General features: G+C 53.7%; 1 protein-coding gene across 7 annotated transcripts; it reads left to right on the top strand.

Annotated features, from left to right (window-relative positions):
- The first annotated feature begins 10,330 nt into the window (after positions 1-10,330).
- ZBP1 (Z-DNA binding protein 1) lies at positions 10,331-20,775 on the top strand. 7 transcript variants are annotated; one of them, XM_032461429.1, is made up of 9 exons: positions 10,331-10,386; positions 10,572-10,813; positions 13,375-13,587; positions 14,210-14,275; positions 14,851-15,024; positions 15,151-15,306; positions 16,448-16,651; positions 17,680-17,913; positions 19,237-20,775. In XM_032461429.1, the coding sequence occupies exons 2-9, from the start codon at positions 10,780-10,782 to the stop codon at positions 19,383-19,385; spliced, it is 1,230 nt and encodes a 409-aa protein (XP_032317320.1). In that variant the 5' UTR covers positions 10,331-10,386; positions 10,572-10,779; the 3' UTR covers positions 19,386-20,775. The 7 variants fall into 7 exon arrangements, with proteins under 7 accessions (XP_032317320.1, XP_032317319.1, XP_014415911.1 ...); XM_032461428.1 differs by lacking the exon at positions 10,331-10,386 and having other exon boundaries at positions 10,502-10,813; XM_014560425.2 differs by lacking the exon at positions 10,331-10,386 and having other exon boundaries at positions 10,503-10,813; positions 14,213-14,275.
- Positions 20,776-21,032: the final 257 nt, after the last annotated feature.

Here is a 21,032-nt window from a genome sequence, read left to right as displayed (position 1 = left end):
TGACCACAGCACAACACGATGAGGGGAAGGAGAGAGGGTGCTAGGAGCCAGGGGGCAGAGGCCGAGAAGGGACTGAGCAGGGCACCTGACCGCTGGCCAGGCGATGCCCTGGAGGGGAGGCTGAGCCCCTGGAGGGGTGGGGGTGGGGGCACAGAGGGGCGCAGTGTGGTTGGAACCGCAGGTAGGCGATCACGCGACCAGGAGAGGGTAGAAGTCTCCATTTAGAGCCGACCTGATATAGAGGGATCTCACACCCACCATGGGCCAGCATCACACCAGCGCCAGGGACACAGGGTGACAGGCCAGGCCCTATCCTTCCCCCCTGCCGCAGCCCCCAGACTGGTGTTTGCTGCAGGCGACAGGCAGGGCCCCACCTGGCCTCCCTCAGGTCCGACCCTGATGTTGGGGGCAGCCTCAGGCTCTCTGTGAGCCGGGAGCCCCACAGTTAGCTGAAACTCCACGGGCTGGCGGGGCTCCCCACCTCCCTGTGACCCGGAGCCAGGTCCAGCAGACAGGGCTTCCTGAGAGAAGTCTGGAATCTGGCTGGAGCAACGGGGCTTTCCTGTTCTCTGTGGTGGCCGCTGTCCGCCTGCCAGAAGCCCCTTGTCACCTACCAGGTGGCTCCCCTGGGCCCCACTTCCCTCTCCTCCCTGCAGCCCACCTGCTCGTGGGGAGAAGGGTCCTTCCTAGTCACCTGTGCCCATGCTGCACCAGCTCGGCGACCACACTGCCTCCTGACTGCCTCCCACCCCTCGGGGGTCAACCTCAAATCTGGCAGGGGCTCAGAATCTTCCACGGCTCCCAGGGCTTCAGGAGGAAGCCACGTGGCAGGTGCCTGGTGACACTTTCTCTCTCCCACTCACAGCTGATGCTCCAGCGGCAAGCACCCTGCCGGCTGGCCGTCCCTGTGTGCCCGCTGCCCTTTCTCGCCCTACTACTGTGTCGCTGCTGCCCAGAACCCCCTCCTCCAACCCCTTCACTCTCCTGACCTACATTCAAGCATTATGGTCCAAGTCAGATAGTTCCTCCTCCAGGAAGCCTTCCAGCATGCCCCCAGCCTGGGCCGGCTGCCCTCGTCTGTGCTTCCCTGTGTCCTTCTACTGACAGTTACTGCATCACATGTGGAGTTCGTGGCTCATCCCCCAGGAGACTGAGCTGCCTGAGGTCAGAGGCAAAGTCATATGCGTCGTCTACGGGGTGTAAGTACTCCCAGGAGAGATGGGGCCTGCATTTCACAACAGATTTCATTCTCACAACACTCCCATTCTACAGACATGGAAACTGAGGCACAGAGGTCTGCTGGCCTCCCGTGTCATCAGACTGCAAGAGTTATCACACCCCACATTCCAACCTGGGATCCTCTGATCCCCTAAATGATTTTTAATTTATTTACATGAAGGTTAATTCTTCGTGTTGTAAAGTTTTGGCAAATGCACCATGTCATGTCTCCACCACAGCAGGATCACACACGAGAGGCTCACTGTCCTGAAAAATCCCCTGTACCTCACCTGTTCAATATTCCTTCCCACCAGGGTCCTGCAAACACGGCTGGTTTTGCCAGCGCTATGATTCAGCCTCTTCCAGAAAGTCATGTAACAAGTATCATGCAGTTTGTAGCCTTTTCATTTGGGCTTCATTCACTTAGCAACGGCCCAGTCTTCAGCCCACCCCCTCCTTCTCCCCTCTCGCTTCCTTTCTACCGGAGTCCTCTCCACTTTTACTTCCAACTTATCGAGCCCAGTGACACTGCTGTTCTGCCCTGTAGCGTGATTCAGCCCTCTGTGCCTTCTCTGTGAGTTGGTCCTGAAACTGAAATCCAGTAGATGCTGATAACATTGCTGTGACTATGTGCATGCTGTTCGTTGCCTTGCAAAGCCCGATTCAGTATAAGGAACTGAGTTTTGCTGTTGGTTTTTATTGCACAGTGCAATGGACTGAGCTGTGCCCCCACCCACTGCCTGCTTCACATACTGAAGCCCTCACCCTCGGTGTGATGGCATTTGGAGACTGGGCCTTTGAGAGGTACTTAAGTTCAGGTGAGATCATGAGGGTGGGGCCCCCACGATGGGATTAGTGCCCTTAAAAGAAGAGACACCAGAGAGCTCTTCCAAACCCCCACCCAACGCTCCACCCATCCGCAAACACAGCTGAAAAGCAGCCACATGAAGCCAAGAGCAGCCTTCTCACCAGAACCCAACCAAGCTGGGGCACTGATCTCAGGCTTCCCACTTCCAGAACTGCGAGAAAATAAATGTCTGTTCTTTAAGCCCCTCAGTCTTTTGCGGCATTTTGTTCTGGCAGTGCTAGCGGGCAAGACACACAGATAATCCTTATTCTGTATTTTCTCAAATACAGAAATACAGAATACTAGCCACCTGTGTGCTGCTAAGAGACAACCCATGCTCTGTAAGTATTTTTCTGTGTTACACACAACCACGTAAATTCAAGTCATACTCTAGCTTTGTAAGAATTGTTCCCTAATAAACTTTGAACACCTTATCTTATTCATAAATGAAGGTCAATATCTCTTCTTTTTTTCATAGCTTCAGAGCATTCCATGGTGCTGATTTCCTAATTTACTTAAGTGGTCCCCTTTGCTTGGACATCTAGGTTGTTCCTAATCCCTTCCCCTTTCTGAACTATGCTGTGATGATGCCCCCCCCACACACACACCCATCCTGGTACCCAGGTGACATCACCTCATTAGGCTAAAAGGAAGAAACCCCAAATGTAAATGTGACAGGACACAGAGTGGCCCAGACCAAGTGCGAAAAGGCAGAGGCCACGTGCCAGGACCGTGGCCGAAGGATGTGGTCCCTCTTACACGCTCTCAGAAATGCTTTCCTTCCCAAGGTGTCTGCTGAGTGACCTTGAATCAGTTCATCCAATATTTTAGTTTTCTGTCTGACAAAATAAAAATGTACGTTTCCATTAATTCTTTATGTAATAAGTGACCCAAACTGACTCAGACTGGCTTCAGCAGTAGAGGGAATCACTGACTTTTGTCCCCGAGAGGCAACTGGCCAGGAGCTGGGCTTGACCACACCCCTGGTCCAGGCGGGCTCCCTGCGCCGCTGGGAAGGTGTCTGCCTCCATAGAACCGCTCATCTCTACCAGCTTCCCTTTCAGGCAGCTTCTCCTCCCCCGGCCACCTCCTCTCCGGGTTCATTTCCTGACAGCTCTAAATCCAGTGGGAAGGAATTGTTCCCAGTTCTTCCATCACAAGTCCCAGAATGCAATCCCACTGGGCTGGCTTAGGTCGTGTGCCCATCCCTGAGCCAATCACTGCAGCCACAAGAAGAAAGGCTCTGACTGGCCTGGCCTGAGTCGCATCCCCTGCTCTAGACCTGGAGGTGGGGTCCACCTCCTCCCACCCCTGTGGACTGAGCAGGGGGAGAAGCGGTTCTCCAAAGGAAAATTGGGGTGGTGGTGCCAGAAGAAGAGGGGGCTGGGTGCTTGACAGCCATAGCCAGCAGGTGCCATTACACCAGACAAATAAACGCGTTAGCAATGAAAAAAGAAAGCTTTGTATAAACACAGCAACACTCTTGTCCACGCTGTCTCCCCTGCACCAGGCTGGGGAAGGCAGCAGTGGCTGAGGCAGCCCTGCCATTTTGACTACTTCAAGTTGGTTTAGAGTTGATATTTGTTGAAATTTTTTCAGCATGTGTGTCTGGCTTCCTGTCTCAGTCACAGGCATAGACGGAACGTTCAGAGTGAGGAAGAATGTGTGAGCCAACGGGGGAGACAGAACACACAGGAAGTCTGTGCCAAATCAGCATTGCATTTTCCTTAACACTTTGTACAGTTGTCCCGAAGTAAAAGAACTGTTTCTAAAAATAAAACAAAATATTATAAAAGCTTCACAATCAAACGATTTGGAACAAATGATGGTTTTAAGTGCACAAGTAAAAGTTTAAAATAAATACCTATCCGAGCGTGTGTGTGCATGCGTGTGCACAGGTCGCGTCCGTGTGTGTGCTGGCGTGCCCCGCCCCTCCCCCCTCCGTCCCCTCCCCCACTTTCCCTTCACTCTTCACTTTGTCCTCCTTCCTTGTCATGACTGATAACCCTGAAAGCAGAAGGCTGAAATCATCATGTTCAGCTTATTAAAAGCCTTTTTCTTCAGCTCAAAATAATTAAATTTGTCTTTAAAAGCATCTAACTTGATTGAGTGAGCAAATGTAAAAATGAATTTTTTAAAATTCATGGAGTTAGGCTCCCGCCTGCTCTTCACAGGTGTGGGCAAATGCAGAGGAGGCTGCAAAGGATGGGGTCAGGACCCCGATTCTGTGGTCATTTGATCTGGATTCAAATCCTCCCCTGTCCCTTTCCAGCTAGTTAACCCCTCGGGGCCTCAGCTCCCAAGGGGAGTAACTTGTGCAGAGAACCGTAGCAAATGCCTTCGGTGCCCCACCCACATCTCCTTGGCCTTTCCATTTTTGTCCACAAGGGTCCAACTTCCAGCTGAAAGCACCTAGGTCCCACTGCCTGAGGCTTTCTCTGGCTTCCAGAAGCTTCTCTGCCCACTAGGCAGCAGGCCAGACACTCTGAGGGAGGGACCCCACTGGGAACTCCAGCAGTGGGAGTGGAGGCTGAGCACACAGCGAGAAGACGCTGTCTGTGAGCTGGGAAGTGGGTCTCACCCAATCTGCTGGGACTGTGACCTCAGGCTTCCAGCCTCCAGCACTGAGACATAGATGTTTGTTGTTTAAGCCATTTGGTCGATGGCATTTTGTTACAGCAGCTAAGCTGACTCAGACAGGCACACTCAGTCAAAGAAACCTTAGAAAAACAATTAAATATGGATTTTTTTTTTTTCCGTGATGGACCTGGTAAGTCCTACTCACGGCTCTGAGCTGTCCAGCCTAGAAAGCTTATCCTGGGGCATCAGGACAACCTACCTGTTCATAGAAATTACTGCTAAGAGCTTGGATTCTAGAGCCTGGGTACTGGGTTTAAACCCCATCAAGTTCACCCCCTAGCGCCGTGATCTTGACCAGATTACTCAGTAATCTTTCTGGACCACGATTTTTTTATCTGTAAAGTGTAAATTTAACATGACTTACCTGCCTTATAGGATTGCTAGAAGAATTGACTAAAATAATGTCAAGCACTAGAAACAGGGTCCACAGGAAGCTCTAAATAAATACCAGCTGCTATTTAGTCACTAAGTCTTACTTTTTTTTTTTAACAAAGGCCAGACCCACGTTGTCTCCTCTGTTAGCACAACCACAGTGCTTGTCATTTGTTTGGACCTTAGTCACTAAGTCTTTTTTGTTTTGGTTTGTTTCGTTTATTTATTTATTTATTTTTAAATTTTATTTATGATTGTATTATTTAATTATTTCATTCTGGCCAGGGGGAGGTAATTACGTTTATTTATTTATTTTTAAAGGAAGTACTGGGGATTGAACCCAGGACCTCACGCGCACTAAGCATGCCCTCCACCGCTTGAGCTCTACCCTCTCCCTCCTCACTAAGTCCTTTAAGAAACATTTTTGGATCAAATCTTAGAGTATGATACCCATCTAAAATGAAAAGAAGTTATGAATTAAGATGTAAAAATATTCTGATGTTGCCCCGTTTCTATCGGACCCTTTGTAACACCCCAGCCACAACCCACCCTGGGCTACGACCCCCGGGAGAGCAGGAGCTTGGCCCCCACGATAGTCTTCTCTGCATTTCCCCACGTTATCTTCCAGGTGTGGAAGCCTTAGCATCTCAGGCCTGTGGATGCTTCCAGAGCCTTTGAAAATGTCTGAGCTCCAAATTACAGTTGGGGGGTAGGGAAACCGTGCAAAATCAGAATCAATAAATGCTTAATTAAACATCCAGAGAACCCAATATTATGTCACGTTCATTCATTGTTCCATTCAGTCATGAAAACACCATTCGCCTTCGTTATATTTGACGTGAATTTATAGGTCAGATCTCTTCATTTTGCAAGAGCTCCCAAGAATACTGGACCCTCAGTGGAGGAATTGTGCCCGATCATAATTAAATGAATTTCTCTTAGGCAAAGAATTTTAGAAGCAACATTATCAAAAAGCTTTTTGATTATACAAATGAAAGTTAGATGTGAATTCATTTCAGTCTATTTTGGGGTATGTGGGGAAGGGCTTTCTAGAAAGAGTTGTGGGGGGGGGGAGGTGAAAGCAGCCTGGCGCTGGCCACATCCCCCACCCCTCACTTCCTGGACACCACACAGCCTCCCTGCAGCCATATCCCCTCCTCCCCTGGTCAACCTCCCGCCAACGTTCTCCAGCCCGGAGGTCGCCTCTCCAAATCCCCAGATCACTTTGGATGAAAATCTTCCAGTGACTCTTCCTTTGCCCTGAGGGGAAAATGTCAAGTTTCAATCAAGGCCTTCAGTGCCCTGGCCCCTGCCCACCCCTACCCACTCCCCACAGGCCCAGCACGCAGCCTGGGATGGAGAAGGCACAAGGGATTATTTGGTGCAAGTCTAGGTGGCTAAATGGGACGGCTTTGTCACCTGAGAGAGGGGCAGGCGGGGTCACACACTGATGATACGACAGAGCTCTGTGGGGCGCTTCCGGGCACGATCCCATGTGAGCCTTGCAACAATCCCAGGATCGGAGCTGCTGTGATCACCTCTGTCAAAGGGAGAAACTGAGGCTCAGAAAGAGCAGTGACCGGCTCAAAGCACAGAGTTAAAAGGTCGGGCCACGAAGATCAGAGTCCCAGGTCTGTTTGACTCCAGAGGACACAGATGACGCATGGAGACCCACCAAACTCTGCCTTCAAGGGCTGTGACGGGAGCCAAGCAGACACCCTGGGGGACAGATGCCTTTGGGGGCTGCAGCTGAGAACCCGCTGCCTTCCCGCAGCCCTGGCCTTGGTCTTTGTTCCTCACTCCCCACTGGTAGCTCTTGTGATCCTGTGCAAGCCTTGTCTCTCTCTGGCCACCTTTGCTTCTCTGACCTCTGCCCCTGGCCAAGGACACATTATTATCCACATTTGGGGCCCTGAGACCTTTCCACTCCCTCCCTTGAGGTGAATCCACAGAGGAAATGTGATAATAGCATCCCGGCTGCCTGGGAGAAAGAAGACTGGGTTTTGCCAACACGATGTGCAGTAAAAATATCACTCTTTTAAAGAGAGAGAGAGAAATTTAAAGACTCAAGATCAGTAACATGCAATTATCATCTGGTTTGGGCGGAGAGTTCTAATAGTTTCCAGAAAAACACAAGCCAAGAAAAAGAAGCGTGCTTTCCAGGGCAAAAAGGGATTTGGGTTCCAGCGGGCCGCGGTGCCATCTTGAAATTCCTGTGGCCTTTGAGGTCCTTCTCAGGCAGAGTAGGGCGTCACCGGCGTCCCTGTCCCCTCCCTCTCCCCTGTTGTCTTCCACTCTGGGCAGGAGGCTCTAAGAGTGTGAAAACTTTGAACTCAGCTTCAGACCTGCTCAACACAGAGGCTGCTGTGACTAGACACACTAAAGGCATAGAGAAGGTTTCCTTTCCCCTTTCTTGCGGGGAAACAGAGCCTCAAAATGGCAGGAACTGCTAAGCATCCTCCAATATCTGTCATCCCCTATTTGGGAGTAATAGAACCCCCAACTCTAGCTGGGTACATGGTGGCCCAGAATAAAGACCATCTCTCCCAGCCTCTCTTGCAGGGCCATGAGACCGATGGATGTCAGGAATGTCTGTGCAACTTGTGAGTATTCTTTAAAAAGAGCTACCTGCTCTTGCCTTGCCTCCTTCCTGCTGTAAGGAATGCAGTTGTGATGGCTGGAGCTTCAGCAGCCATCACAGAACATAAGGCCAACCTGGGAATGGAGGCTTCAAATGGCAGAGTAACAAGATACAAGGGGTCTGAGTCTCAACAACATGGTGTGCCACATTAGATGTGGACTGCCTACCAGACTTTTACAGGAGAAAGAAAGAATTGTCCGTATTGCTTAAGCCACTGATATTTCAGTTAAATACAATCCTTATAGTCTGTATTACCTTGAAAGTCTCTTAAACTGAGAAGAGAAAATACAAGATGATTCAAATTTTATCTTTTGTTTTTTGCCTTTTGTTTTTTATTGAAGTGTAGTTGATTTATAATGTTAGTTTCAGGTGTATAGCAAAGCGATTCAGTTCTATATATATATTTTTTCTTTTCAGATTCTTTTTCCATGATACGTTATTACAAGAAATCGAAATCAGTTCCCCATGCTGTACAGCAGGTCCTTGTTGTTTATCTGTTTTATATGTAGTAGTGTGCATCTGCTAATCCCAAACTCCTAATTCATTCCTCCCCGGCCCCTTCCCCTTTGGTAAACATAGCTTGTTTTCTATGTCCATGAGTCTGTTTTTGGTTTGTAAATAGAATTTTTATCTTTTTTTTTTTTAGATTCCACATACAAGTAATATCATATGATATTTGTCTTTCTCTGTCTGACTTAATAATTCAAACTTTAATAGTAAGAATCCCACTCAGTGTGTTGAGATTCTCACAGCAGGTTCACAAGCCTCCATGAATTCCAGACGTGCCACGGAATGCTATGGAAGGCAGAAACCACCCACATTAAATTGTTTTTTCTCTTACCATGCCCGCCCCCTTTTTTTGGCCTAGTGTCTAAAGTTATATTACAGAGTTATGGAGATCAGATCTGACACATCACATTTCCTAAATGATGCAAATTTTGTGATCACCTACTAAATGTTGGATAGACATGCTTTTTCTTATTTATCATCTGTTTTATAATTAAAGAAAGTGAGGCTGAGACAGGTAGGGGCACACAGCTAGGAAGGAGCAAGGCTCAGAAAGCCAGGCAGGGTCTTTGTCCAGGAGGCACCTCCCATGGGCACCTGGCCTCCCAGGCAGAGTGCAGGAGCCTCGGCAGGCTCCTGAGGCCCCCAGAGAGCCAATGTGGGTGCCCGGGGCAGCTTCAGACAGGAGTGTGTATGGAGGGGGCAGTGATGGGGGCACAGGGGGATGGGGGCACAGGGGAAAGGGAAAGGGCCATCCAAACATGTCCACATGGGACACAGGCCAGAAGCAAAGCTGACCCTCACATCAAGCATGGGTCCCTCAGCCTGGCCTGCGAGCGCACCAGGCACCCGGGTGAAGGCCAAAGTCAGGGCGTCCACACTAAGAGGTCAGCGGCACGCAGGGAAGGAGCCAAGGAGCCTGAATAGGAGAAGCCAGGGGGAGTGGAAAGAAGCCAGCGTGGGGTCAGATGGAGTCAGGGCCTTCCTAGGATGGGAGACAGGGAACAGGCCCCCCTAAATCAGAGGGATCAAGCAAGGTGGGCCCAGGCCCAGGCTGGTGAGCGGGCGCCACCTGGTGGCCAGTTCCTGCATGGCGCCTCCCAGCTGCCCACGGGGGTTCGGTGCTCCCAGCCCGCGGGGGCTCGGTGCTCCCAGCCCGCGGGGGCTCAGTGCTCCCCACCCAGAGGGAGCCTCACAATCCCCCTCAACATCCCCAGTTACTCTGCATTTGAAATTAGCATTGTCAGTTCACATCGACATACACTTTTCTTCAGTTTTGCATTAAAAAGGAACAAGAGCATCATTGCGGCTTCCTGTTTTTATTCGGTCGTCCAACACTGCACTTTGGGTTCGAACGAAATCACCGGGGACTCTTGGCTCCGCCTCCTGAGATTGGGATTTAATTGGTCTGAGTGTGGACTGGGGATCGCGATTTTTCCTGCTTGCTCTGCAAAGACAGCTTGAGACACACCTCGGGGACCCTTTCCAGGGATGTAATTGTCCCTAAGCCCCTCTCTTTGCAGAATGCTGGGGAAAGGGTCCCCCAGGGAGCGTGAGCCTCACATGCCCTCCCTGGCCTCTGCAGCTGGGAGCCCGACTCCTGGGACTTGCTGGGCTGAGTTTCTGACCCTCTGGGCTGCCTCACACAAAGCCCTTCACCTCCGTAGGCTTCAGCTTCCCCTTCTATTACCTGGACCAGAACAAGGGCTCTGAACTCGGGGCGTCAATGACTCCTTTGAGAATGTACAAAAGCGATAGGTCCTTTCTTCAGAGACAGGTATGCGGGTGCCCAGCTGGGCTCATTAGTGTAGATGGCATCTGGATTAACCTTTTGAGTCCTCACCACGACCTCCTGAGGTCGCTGGTTTTATTAACCCATTTTAGAGACGTGAAAACTGAGGCCCAAATAGGTTAAATAACTGGCCCAAGGTCCCACAGCCAGTAAATGGTGGAGCTGGGTTAGAATCTAAACATCTCTGTAGCTTTGGACAACTGGTTTCAGTTTCCCCTCTGAGAAAAGAGGCCAGTACCAGCCCCCACCCTGGTGATGAGTCAGCAGCACATGAGACTAGGAAGTACATAGTACATACTCGTTAAAGAAGGCTGTCGTTTTGACATGCACATGGGTGATCACAGGGCACTCACCCATCCACCCACCCAGGTGTCTTGGCCTGTGTGCGGGGGGCAGGGTGGGCAGCGGCCCCAGAGGATCCTGTGATCTTGCGTCTCAGCCCCTCCCTACCAACATCCAGTTGGAGGCTGGACCCCGTCTTGCTCATCAATTCTGCTTTCAATTTTGTTTCCATCAAAAACCACACACAGAAGTTTCGTTTTCTTTTCTTCCAGAATTCTATAAGGTTGGGCTGGTCAGGGCTCTGCTTCCGGGGTGTGAGCAGCTGACAGCTGCCCGGGTGAAGCTGCAGTCGCTTCTCAGCTGCCGGAAGCACCAGGCCAGGCCACAAAACAGCCTTCCACCGGGCCCACCTCTCAAGGCCACGGAGTCGGAGCCTGCCGCTGCCCTGCATCTCCCGAGCTCCCAGCAGCTGCCATCAGCATGGCCGAGGCCCCTGCCGACCCCGGAGAGACAGGTACTCCTTTTCCCAAGGAACAGTGGGAGTTCTCAGGTGGGACTTGCACTTCTTTCTGGTTCTTTTCCTCCACCCGGACTACAGCCCGGCGAGGACAGTATCTGACCGCACAGCAGTAACAAGAAAGGCAGAGCGGGTGGAATCTGGCTCAGAAGCCTTGCTCTGCCCCAGGCATCTTGCAACAAGCTTTGTGTGCATTTTGCAGTCACCTGCAGGGGCAAGCGTGATACCACCTTACATGTGAGATCCCTGAGGCCCTGTGGGTGAAATGACTCGGATTGCGGCTGAGCCTGGGGCTGAACACCCATCTTCATGCTCATTTTGAGGAAGTGCGGAAGCTGCTTTGATAAGAGGGGCATCTGCATGTGTGTGGTTTTCCTCCGGCTGCATTCCTTCCTCAGATAACACTTTACTCCTGGAATTACGTGGTGAAAGTTAATTATTACTGAACAATTGCTATTTTCGAGGGTCCTCATCTAAAGCTTGTGGGCTGTGGGCTGAGGGTTTTTTGTTTGATTTTGTTTTGTGACCATTAGTTCGTTTACTCCTCACCACAATCTTTGAAGTCGCAGCTATTAACATCATTTTGCAGATGGAGAAACTGAGGCTCAGAGAGGTCACAGAGCTAGGGCTCAAGCCCAGGAAAACAGGGTGTATCACGGAGGGAGGCCGACTAGGTGTGGCCCAGGGAGCCTGGGGGTTCCCAGGTTCCTGTTCTGTTTCCCCAAGGGAACGTGCAGTGACCTTTCCAGGGCACTTGGGAACCAAATTTAACTTCCTCCCCGGTGGGTTTTCCTTCTTACCAACTTGTCGCACCTTGTCTATTTCACACTTCCCGTTCACCAGCCTGAGGACTCAGTCAGTGAGGCCAGCCCAGCCTTCACTGCAGGCCCATTTCCTCTTCAGGGTCAGGGGATCGGAAGAGGAGAGAGGGGAAGAGGGTTATCCACAACAGGCTTTTCAAGAATCAAAACTCTTTTCAAGACTAGGCAAAGCCACAGTAGGCTGGGTGGGGATCTCTACTGCAGGGGGTAGAGTTTGGTGGGTGAAGGGGGGAGACCCCAGTGTTCTGTCTACACCCAGCAAGGATGCAAACATTTTGACCACAAGAGCAAGCGACAGCGCCCAGCGCAGAGTTAGCAAATAGATTGTCCCCTCACCCACTAGTGCTGCCTTGAAAGACCCTGGGAAAAACCCAGAAGGCAAAGGATCGGGTCTCAGCCCTGGAAGCGGACCCAGGTCTTCCCAAGAAGGGCCTGCTCTGCATTTCCCTCGGACTTCTCGGAAGGAGACATTTCCTCTCTCCAGCTCCCAGCGCTGCCAGCCCCGGGTCTACTCAGGCCTCTCCCTGCCCACAGAGCAGCTGGTTTGGGTTTAGGGGACCCTGTCTGGGAGGAGCAGGGGCCATTGGGAAAGTACCTCCTTGAGCCTCAGAGGGTCCTGCTTAGGGCCACTAAGCTCAGGTGGGGAAAAGAGATTCAGGAGGAGCTGTCTGTCCCTTGTCCTGGTCATCTGGGCGGACACCTACCCAGCAGAGGACATGCACTCATTCATCCAGTGACTCCTCCATTCAAATGCCATCTCCTGAGACCCTACTGTGTGCCCAGCACTGTGCTAGACCCCAAAGGCACTACAGGGAGCTGGGCAATCACAGCAGGGGGTCCTTGAGGACATGCTGCAGGGGACCCACACACAGACAGCACCCCACCTGCTCAGGGCATCCAGGATGGCTTCCCAACCGTGAAGTCTGAGTGAGACCTGAGGTGGACAGGTTGGGGTTGGGGGAGAATGGTCCTGACAGAGGGACCAGCATGTGCAAAGGCCCCGGGGTGAGTGGAGCTGAAGGGAATGCAGGCAGCTTGGCACTTGAAGGGAAGCCGAGGGTAGGTGAAGATGAGGCTGGCAGAAGCAATGCTGCCTGCTGAGGGGAGGGTGGCCCAGAGCAAACCTGACTGGAGCTGGTGGAATCGCTGGCATCCAGGAGATGGTGACAAGGAGCAGGGAGGTGGAGGCAAAGAGGGGAGAGCCAGGAACAGTTTTTCCAGGACTCCATGACTGGGTGTCCAGGAGAAAGAGCCATTTCTGAAGGTACAGTAGGCTTCTGGCAGGGTGCATCGTGACGTCACTCATGTGGATGATGAGCCCAAGAGGAGGGGCACATTCCGCAGGGAGGAGGAGGACCAGGGTCAGAGAAAACCAGAGGCAGGCCTGTCTCCCCGCCCCTCCTTCCTCCTGTGCTCTGCCCTCACCCTCCTGCATCCTAACACCCCCACTCCCCTCTGCTCTGAGGACATCTGAGACCTGAGTGTTCCCACCTGCCCTCGAGCACTCACACCAGGCGAGGACACTCACAGGGCCTGGGCACCTCCTCTGGCCACCAGGCTGTCCAGCCAAGGTCATTTCTGACCAGCTCACTGAACAGAAATATTGTTGGATGTCTGCTCAGACCTCCGCCCCTCCCTCTGCCCTGGACCCCTCTCCTGGGGGGGCCTCCAGCCCAGGCTGGATTGTCAGGGGAACCCAGTTCTCTCTCTGCCTCTGCCTCTGCCTCCCTCTCCCAGACCTTGAGGAGAGGATCCTGGAGGTGCTGAGGGACGCCGGCTCCCCTGTGAAGACTGCCCACCTGCTGAAGAAATGCCAAGTGCCCAAGAAGAAACTCAACCAAGTTCTGCACCAAATGAAGAAGGAGTCGAAAGGAGGACTCACCCTCGTGGGCCCCGCGCTGTGGTGCTTGGGCGACAGTGGGACCAGAGAAGTGGTTCCCACAGAGCCGGGTAACCTGCCATCCTGGGGGCGAGTGGGACCCAGCACGAGCAGCCCTGGCAACGGCCAAGCCCAGACTGGGGCCTCGGTTCCTGAAGTCCCCTTACTGCACCTTGATGTCTTTCTCTGGCCAACGGAGATAACAGTAGGGCTGCTTCACGGGGTTTCAAGAGGATTCAACGCAAAGGGCTCAGCCAAGCGCCAGCGCGTAGAGGTGCTCGGCCAAACAATAATGATGGCGACTCTGACAAGGGTGGTGACGGTCACAGAACAGGCTGAGCGTCGCGCGGGGGCCCCTCTCTAGGGCTGCAGCCTGTGGACCAAAAGAGCCCGTGTGTGTCGAGCACTTACAGGGGGCCGATGCGGTGCCCGGGGGTCCCTCAGCCCACACACCACCCAGAGGCAGTCGGCGGGCTTCTTCTCGCGTTTCCCAGAGGGGTTAACGAGCATGGAAACCACACAGCTGGAAGGGGCGGGGCAGGGTTCAAAGCCAAGTTTGGTTCACTCTAGAGTCCGTCCGAGTTGGCAACGTTTGTGCCTGGGCGCCCCTCCTCCAGAGCCACCCGCCTTTGTCTGTAGAGTCCCCAGCTTCTCTCCTCTTCCTCTGCCCCTGACCTGTCTTTTTCCCTCCAGCAGAGAGGCCCCAGCAGGACACAGTTGCAGTTCCCAGGAAGCCTGGCGCGGAGCTCAGTGAACGGCGTAAGCACCCTCGCTGCCTCTCAGCCCCTGTTCTCTCTGACCCCAGACTCTCTTTGGCCATTTGAGATGTTACAAGTGTTCAGAGGCCACGCCCCAGCCACTGACATGTTCCCACAACGTGTTCGGAGGCAAGACTCAGTCTTTTCAGGAAAGAAGATAAATGGCTGAGAAATCATTGATCTGATGGGTGCTTGGCATTTATTGACCACGTGCCAGGCACTGTTCAGAGCCCTTGATCCCCAGGACAACCTCTGCAGTGCATAATTTTTTTTAAATCATATCTGCTTTTATTTTTTTAAAGATCTGTTTATTCTTTTTTTTGTCTTTGGGGGGGTAATTAGGTTTGTTTGTTTGTTTATCTTGAATAGAGGTACTGAGGGTTGAACCCAGGACCTCATGCATGCTAAGCACACGCTCTACCACTGAGCTTTGCCCTCCCCCGCCAGTGCATTGTGATTATGCCCATTTTACAGATGAGGACAATGGACAGAGGGGCTGGGTCTGCCAAGGTCGCACGCAGGGGAGCAGATTCAAACTCTGGGGTCCTCCTTAACCACCTGCCTCCTGCCTCGCAGAGGAAGAGATCTACAGGTTTCTGGAAGCCCGTGGGCCCCATAAGGCCCTGATCATCGCCCAGGCCCTGGGAATGAAGACAGCCAAGGAAGTCAACCCAGACTTGTATGCGCTGAGGAACAAGCACCTCCTGCATTTAGACGAGAAATCACACTCATGGGCGGTTTATCGACCAGGTAGGCCCCCGCCTGCTGCGCCGCCAGACAGGAGAGAGGAGCAGAGCGGTGACGAGAAACCGCAGCACCCAACACCTGGGCCTTGCTGGGCCAAGCGCTTTCCCTGAGTGGGATATTGTTTTGCAGAGGGTCCTAGACATCAGCCCACCGCTGTCATTTTACAGCAGAATCCCATCAACATGATCTGTCAGAAAGGGCCCAACAGCCACATCTCCATTCAGAACTCTGAAGGCATCCAGATCGGACATGGGAACACCATAGTAACGGCCCGTGGGGAGGATGGTGAGTCCTCTGAGACGCCCAGGAGAAACGGCCTGTCGGGGGCACCTGCTCCATCTGGGTAGGGGCCGGGGGTAGGCGGGCAGCCAGCCCTCCGGGTGGCTTTCAGGTCTCCAAGTCCTTTATGGCTTTCCCGAGAAGGACAGCTCTCCTTGTGCCTGGATCAAACCTCTCCTGCTCTCCCTTTATCCCAACATCTTCTGCCTCATTTTCAATGAGACCCGATATTTGCCCACAAGAAACAACTCAGTTCGCTCTCCCTCAGTAGGATGTCACAAGGAGTCATTGTAGTATTTCGTTTGTTCTGAGACAAACAATTTTTTTCCACATGTTAACATCTCAGCAACTGGGATGCCTTGCCAGGGGCATGCTAGCTTTGATGAAATACAGTAAGCAAACGGGTGCCTGCTCTGTGCCAGGCACTGTGGGAAGAGGGCACAGGCTCACCCATTAGTCCAGCCACAGGACACAAGCAAGAGCATCACCCAAAGCTGGCACACTCCCTGTCACCTGGAGGGAGCCCTTTTCCGATCCGGGCTTCAGTTTCCCCAACTGTGAAATGAGGACCTTTGTTCTGGAATCTAGAGCCTCTTTCCCCAGCTTGGGTCCCTGAGCTCCGCCTTCCCAAGTCTGGCCACTCCCATGGCCGATTATGTCCTCGATGTCCTTAAACAGTTTACCTTTTTATTCTATTCAAATTTATTTTAAAGTGAATTTTTACAGCATTACCTTAAGTTGAAAACCACGAAGGTCACCATAAAAATAAATGCTGAGAAAATGAAACAATATCCGCGGCTCTGAGGGCTGGGTGCCAACACCGAGCTGGCCCCAGAGGAGACTTTCTCCTGACGCAGTCAGACGGTTGGGAACGGCTACGAGGCAGACGTGCTCGTTGCTTGGGTTTTCGAGTGCCCCAGTGACACCCGGGCACCAGTTATAAAAACGCAGGGCGCCCCCTGCTGCCCGCTCTGCCGGGCCCACCTGCTCTCCAGTCCAGAGCCTGAGTCATCCCCAGTCTGACGGGGTCCAGAAAGAACTCAGAGGCCTGTCTCCTCTGTCCTGCCAGGAATCACGTGTGTGCGGGGGGGGGGGGGGGAGGTTAGAGGGTGCCGGTCAGAGGTCGTGTTTCTGTGTCCCCTTCCAGGCTCCACGGCTCCGCTTTACCTCCCTCCAAGGGCACCAGCTGATCCCTCAACTCAGGGTCCCCTGGCTGGATCCTTGGGGCCCCAGGACATCCGCATGGAGGAGTCTGTGCTCAGACGTGTACAGATGGGACACGGCAATCAAATGAGCCTTCACAGCCACCCGGCCGAGAGCCCCGCCCACAGCGCCCACAGGACCCCCCCAGGTAATGGGAGAGCAGGCAACATCCCGCCCCCACCCCACCCTACTCGGCTCTGGGCTAGACAGAACTTGAGCCAGTCCTTGTGGGAGAGAAGCATGATGGGAAATTCCTCCCCTTTCACCAGGAGGCTGTACCAGAGTAGAGCAGGTGGGTCTTTCAGAGCTGGCACTCGAGTTCCCATCCCCTACCATCCTCCTCGGGAAACCTCAGTTTGCTCATCTATACAATGGGCAGGGACCATTTCCTGGGCCAGCTGAAGGAAGGACAACAGAGACGGCTGGACTGGGAAGGTGTCTAAGGAGGGCGGAAAACAGGAGCCGCCTAGGCACTGTCATCAGTGACCAGAGGGCCCAGGCTGTGTCCTCCCTGGCACTGGCAATCCAGAGACAGGCTGGGGAGACACAGTGGAGAGGCCTGAGAGAGAGGAGGAGAGCCAGGGACGCCAGGGGACGAGTTTCCAGAAGAGGGGAGGCCAGTGAGGTCAAGGGAGGTCCATGGGGCCCAGCAGCAAGGGGTCGGTGGTGACCAGAGCACACAGAAAGAGAGTGGGGAGTGGAAGGAGGGGAGACGGAGTGTGGACAGCTCTGCTCTGAAGTTTGGCTGGGAAAGGCGGGAGAGGCACAAGGGAGGCTGGGGACTGGGCTGGGGACCACGTGAAGATTCTAACCAGAGATGGAGAAGGTGTTCCAGACCTGCTGGGAAGCCGACAGCAGACAGGAGGGGAGCAGGAGGCAGCAGCAGGGACTGTTTGAGTCCCAGGAGAAGGCGCAGAGGACCAGGTCAGCTGTGCCAGGCTGCAGGAGGAGAGGGGACCCAAGCTGGCAGAGCCGGGGGTCGAGACAGCTGGCAGCCCAGGCCAGTGAAAGGCATGTGCAGAGGTGCCATGTGAGGCAAGGCCTCTGCCATGGACAGCGTGGGTCACCACGAGGAGGTTCAGGGAGGAGAGCCACCCATGGAGGACTTGGAGCCAGGCCAGGGCTCCAGCTGCTCACACACCCCTCCCAGCATCTCTCTCTTTGGCTGACCCACAGTTTCTGTCCCGACGGCCGGCCCAGAAGCTTCCATTGAAATTCAGATCCCTGAACCAGGAGCTCAGACTGAAGGGGTCATGTCCCAGAGAGTCCACATTCATGCGTGCTTCCTTGAGGACACCACGGTCGGCAACAACAACAGAATGACCATCAGCCCAGGGGCAGGTGGCCACGGAGGAGTCGCAGGGCCTGAGGAGGGCAGGAGGGGCCCTGGGGAGCCAGGAGAAGGCGCAGGTGAGCCTGGGGCACAGTGGGGCCCCTGCCTGTTCTCTCTCTCTCATTCATACATTCATTCATTCATTCAACACGCACGAGTCTCCGGGTTCTCCCTGAGAGGCAGGAGAGGGCCAGAGCAGAAGCGGGGCTCTAGAGTTAGAGTGTGTGGGGTCAGCCTAGCCCGTCACTCAGCCCTGAGCCTCTTCTTCCCCATCGGTAAAATGAGGGCGATTAGCATAGCCAGTAGCTCGCAGGCCGCGGTGAGGATTGGATGAGCTCCCCTCGCTGCTGGGACAGCTGGACAGGACCAGGCACGTGACTTGTGGGGGCCGGTGTGACATGAAACAGCAAGACTCCATATTCGCAACTTAGTGAGAATTTCCAGACAAAGGCAGCAGAGCAGTGAACTGAGCACACGCCCCTCTGAACGGACCTGCGCAACGGCCACGCGCCTGTGAGGCTGACCCTCCTTGGAGCCTTCTGGAACATGATCCCTCCTCTATTCTTAGTTACCCAGTTCACTGATTCTTCCCCAAAATATTGCTGTAGTCACACCACACTCCTTCCATCTTCCAAGGATTAGGAGAAGGTCATTTATTCATTCACCCACTCTGGCTCCACTCACCCTCAGTCACTCCCTCCCCTGGAGATACAGCCACGAGTGAAACAGACAGATGCTCCCCAATCATGGAGATGAGAGTCCAGCAGGGAACAGAAAACCCATAAGCAATCAAGCCTTTCAAGGATTTCAAGACCAACACTGGAAAAACCAATAAAACCTGGGGCCAGGGGGCAGTGCCATAGTGGGGGGCAGAGCTGCCTTAGCCAGGCAGTCAGAGAAGCTCCAGGAGGAGGTGGCATCTGAGCTGAGGTCTGTGGGCAAGAAGAGCCGGCCAAGCACAGATGTGGGGCCAGCACTGCAGGTGGCAGGAACAGCAGGTGCAAAGGCCCTGAGGTGGGAGCAAGGGGGACGTTCAGAACCACGCACAGGAGCCCAGGGAGCAGGAAGGAGTGGATCTGCCAGCCAAGGACAGGTCTTTCTGTGCCAAGAAACCAGAAAAAAGGTCTGGATCTTACCTGAAGTGAGCTGGGGAGGCCTGGGGGTTTGGGCAGGGACAGCATGATGTGGTGTAGTATTTAAAAGTCTGGCCAAAGACAATATGGGGAAAGCAAAGAGGGCTGAGAAGTGGGAGCAACGGTCCAGGGGAGAAAGGAGAGGGCCTCGGAGGTAGAACATGAGGTCGTCCACCCGGGGCAGCATCTCAGTCTTCATGAACCAAATCACCTCGGTTATTCGAGGGGAGGCGGCTCATGTGTTCCTCGGTCCCCGTCTCTTCCCAGACCCTCCCTCCAGAGCCGAACGACTGACAACCGAGCTCCCTCCCGACGGTGGTCAAGCTGCCCCCATCCACGATGAGACACACATCTCCCAGCTCGAAGCCATGACTCTCAAAAGCAGGGGCCCCAGGACCCCGGAAGACGGCCCCTGAGTGCACAGAACTGCAGACGTGGGGTCCCCAGGGAGGTGGATCCAGTGGCATTTCCAGGACCAGGAAGTCGGGTGGGGACAGGGGTGCCTGGGAAGGGATGCTGGGAAAAGGTGGAAAAGGATAGACAAGGGTGGCGATCAGCCAGGCAACGCCACTCTGGAACAGGACTCATGTCCCCCACATGCACATACACAGGCACCTGCCACTCAGTGTCCACACACCAGGTCTCCCGGTGCCACACCCATACCTCAGGTGGGCCTTTCTCTCACTCCACTGTGTCTCCTCCCCTGGACCAAAGACGTTCAATGCCCAGGAGCCACGTCCCCCCAGGACTAGTGTCTGCAGGGGGGAAGGAGGGCCTCAGTGAGGAACATCATTGAACACATTTTTATCTCCTTTTCCAGCTCAACTGTGAGCGTCTTGAGGCATATGCCCTGACGTGTTGGTCAGTGCCTGGACCAACACACAACACTTACAGTATGTCCCTTAAATGGGAATCCTAATTCATTGTTTGAGCTCCTGGATCCAGTCATTCCTGAAGCAGGATCTATTGCTGCAGTTGTCCATTAGGTGAGTCATTAGGTTGTAGATGACAGAAAGCTGGGACTTGATTCAGCACAACAAGGAGTGTATTGGCTCTTCTGGTATAGACAACTCCAAGCATAAATCCTGCTTCAGAAATGCCTGGATCCAGGAGCTCAGACAATGTCTTAGGACTCAGCCTCCTCTCTCCATCTCTCTGCTTTCCTTTGTATTGGCAAAGATGGCTCGGAGTCTCCGGGCTCCCATGCCGCCAGTGTAGCTGCGCAGAGGAAGGAGAGCACCTCTTCCTAACAGCACAAGTCATGTTGGATGGCTTTGGTCATGTGCCCGTCCCTCAAATGATCATTGGTCAGAGTGACAGAATGCTGCGAATGGCCAATGGGTGCCACATGATCTATCCCTGGAATCAGGAGGAAGGTCAGTCACGACCAGTCACATGGCTTCAGGGGGAAGGATGGCCATTCTCTAAAGTTACCAGAAAAGGGCTGCCTCGAGGCAGGCAAGAACCTCAGGAGTCGGCTGCATCTCCCCCAGGATCTGGCAGTGAGCTCACTAGGCACAGAGGCCCTGACTTTCATTCTGGAGCCCTCAATGTGTGCCGGACAGGCCCCTCTGCCGACCACTTCTGAAGGACCATGCCCTCGGGCTACAGAAAGAGGGAGGCCAAGCCCTGCCCTCAGCGAGCAGTTCAGTCAGTGGGAGCACTGGGCCCGGGACACCAGCAGGGAGTCCTGAGCCGCGGTGATCACAGGGACTCAGGGGAGTGCGGGACGGGGGCCCAGACGCCGCCTGGAGGGCCAGGAGGCTTCCCGGGGGAGGAGAGAGGCTAGAGCTCCTTCTCAGCAGCTGGCAGGGGGCGGGGGGAGGGTGGGGTGGGAATGGTGTCCTAGGCAGGCTCACGGCCGGGCGAAGGCATGATGGTCAGAACTAGACGACTTCCTCAGAGCGGCACAGCGATCGGGTGTTGTTCTCGCCATGCGAAGGACACAGAAGAGGAGTTTGGCTGGAGAGGAGTTTGGACTTGCTGAGCTCTGGACAAGCCCGGCTCCACCTGCACAAATGTTCCAGGGAGAATGGGGCAGGTCCGTGCAACAAGGAAGCTGG

The sequence above is a fragment of the Camelus ferus genome, chromosome 19 (genome assembly GCF_009834535.1).
Source record: "Camelus ferus isolate YT-003-E chromosome 19, BCGSAC_Cfer_1.0, whole genome shotgun sequence".
NCBI classification, from domain to species: Eukaryota; Metazoa; Chordata; class Mammalia; order Artiodactyla; family Camelidae; genus Camelus; species Camelus ferus.
Note: the sequence above shows the minus strand (reverse complement) of the source record. Positions and strands in the feature narration are given on the sequence as shown.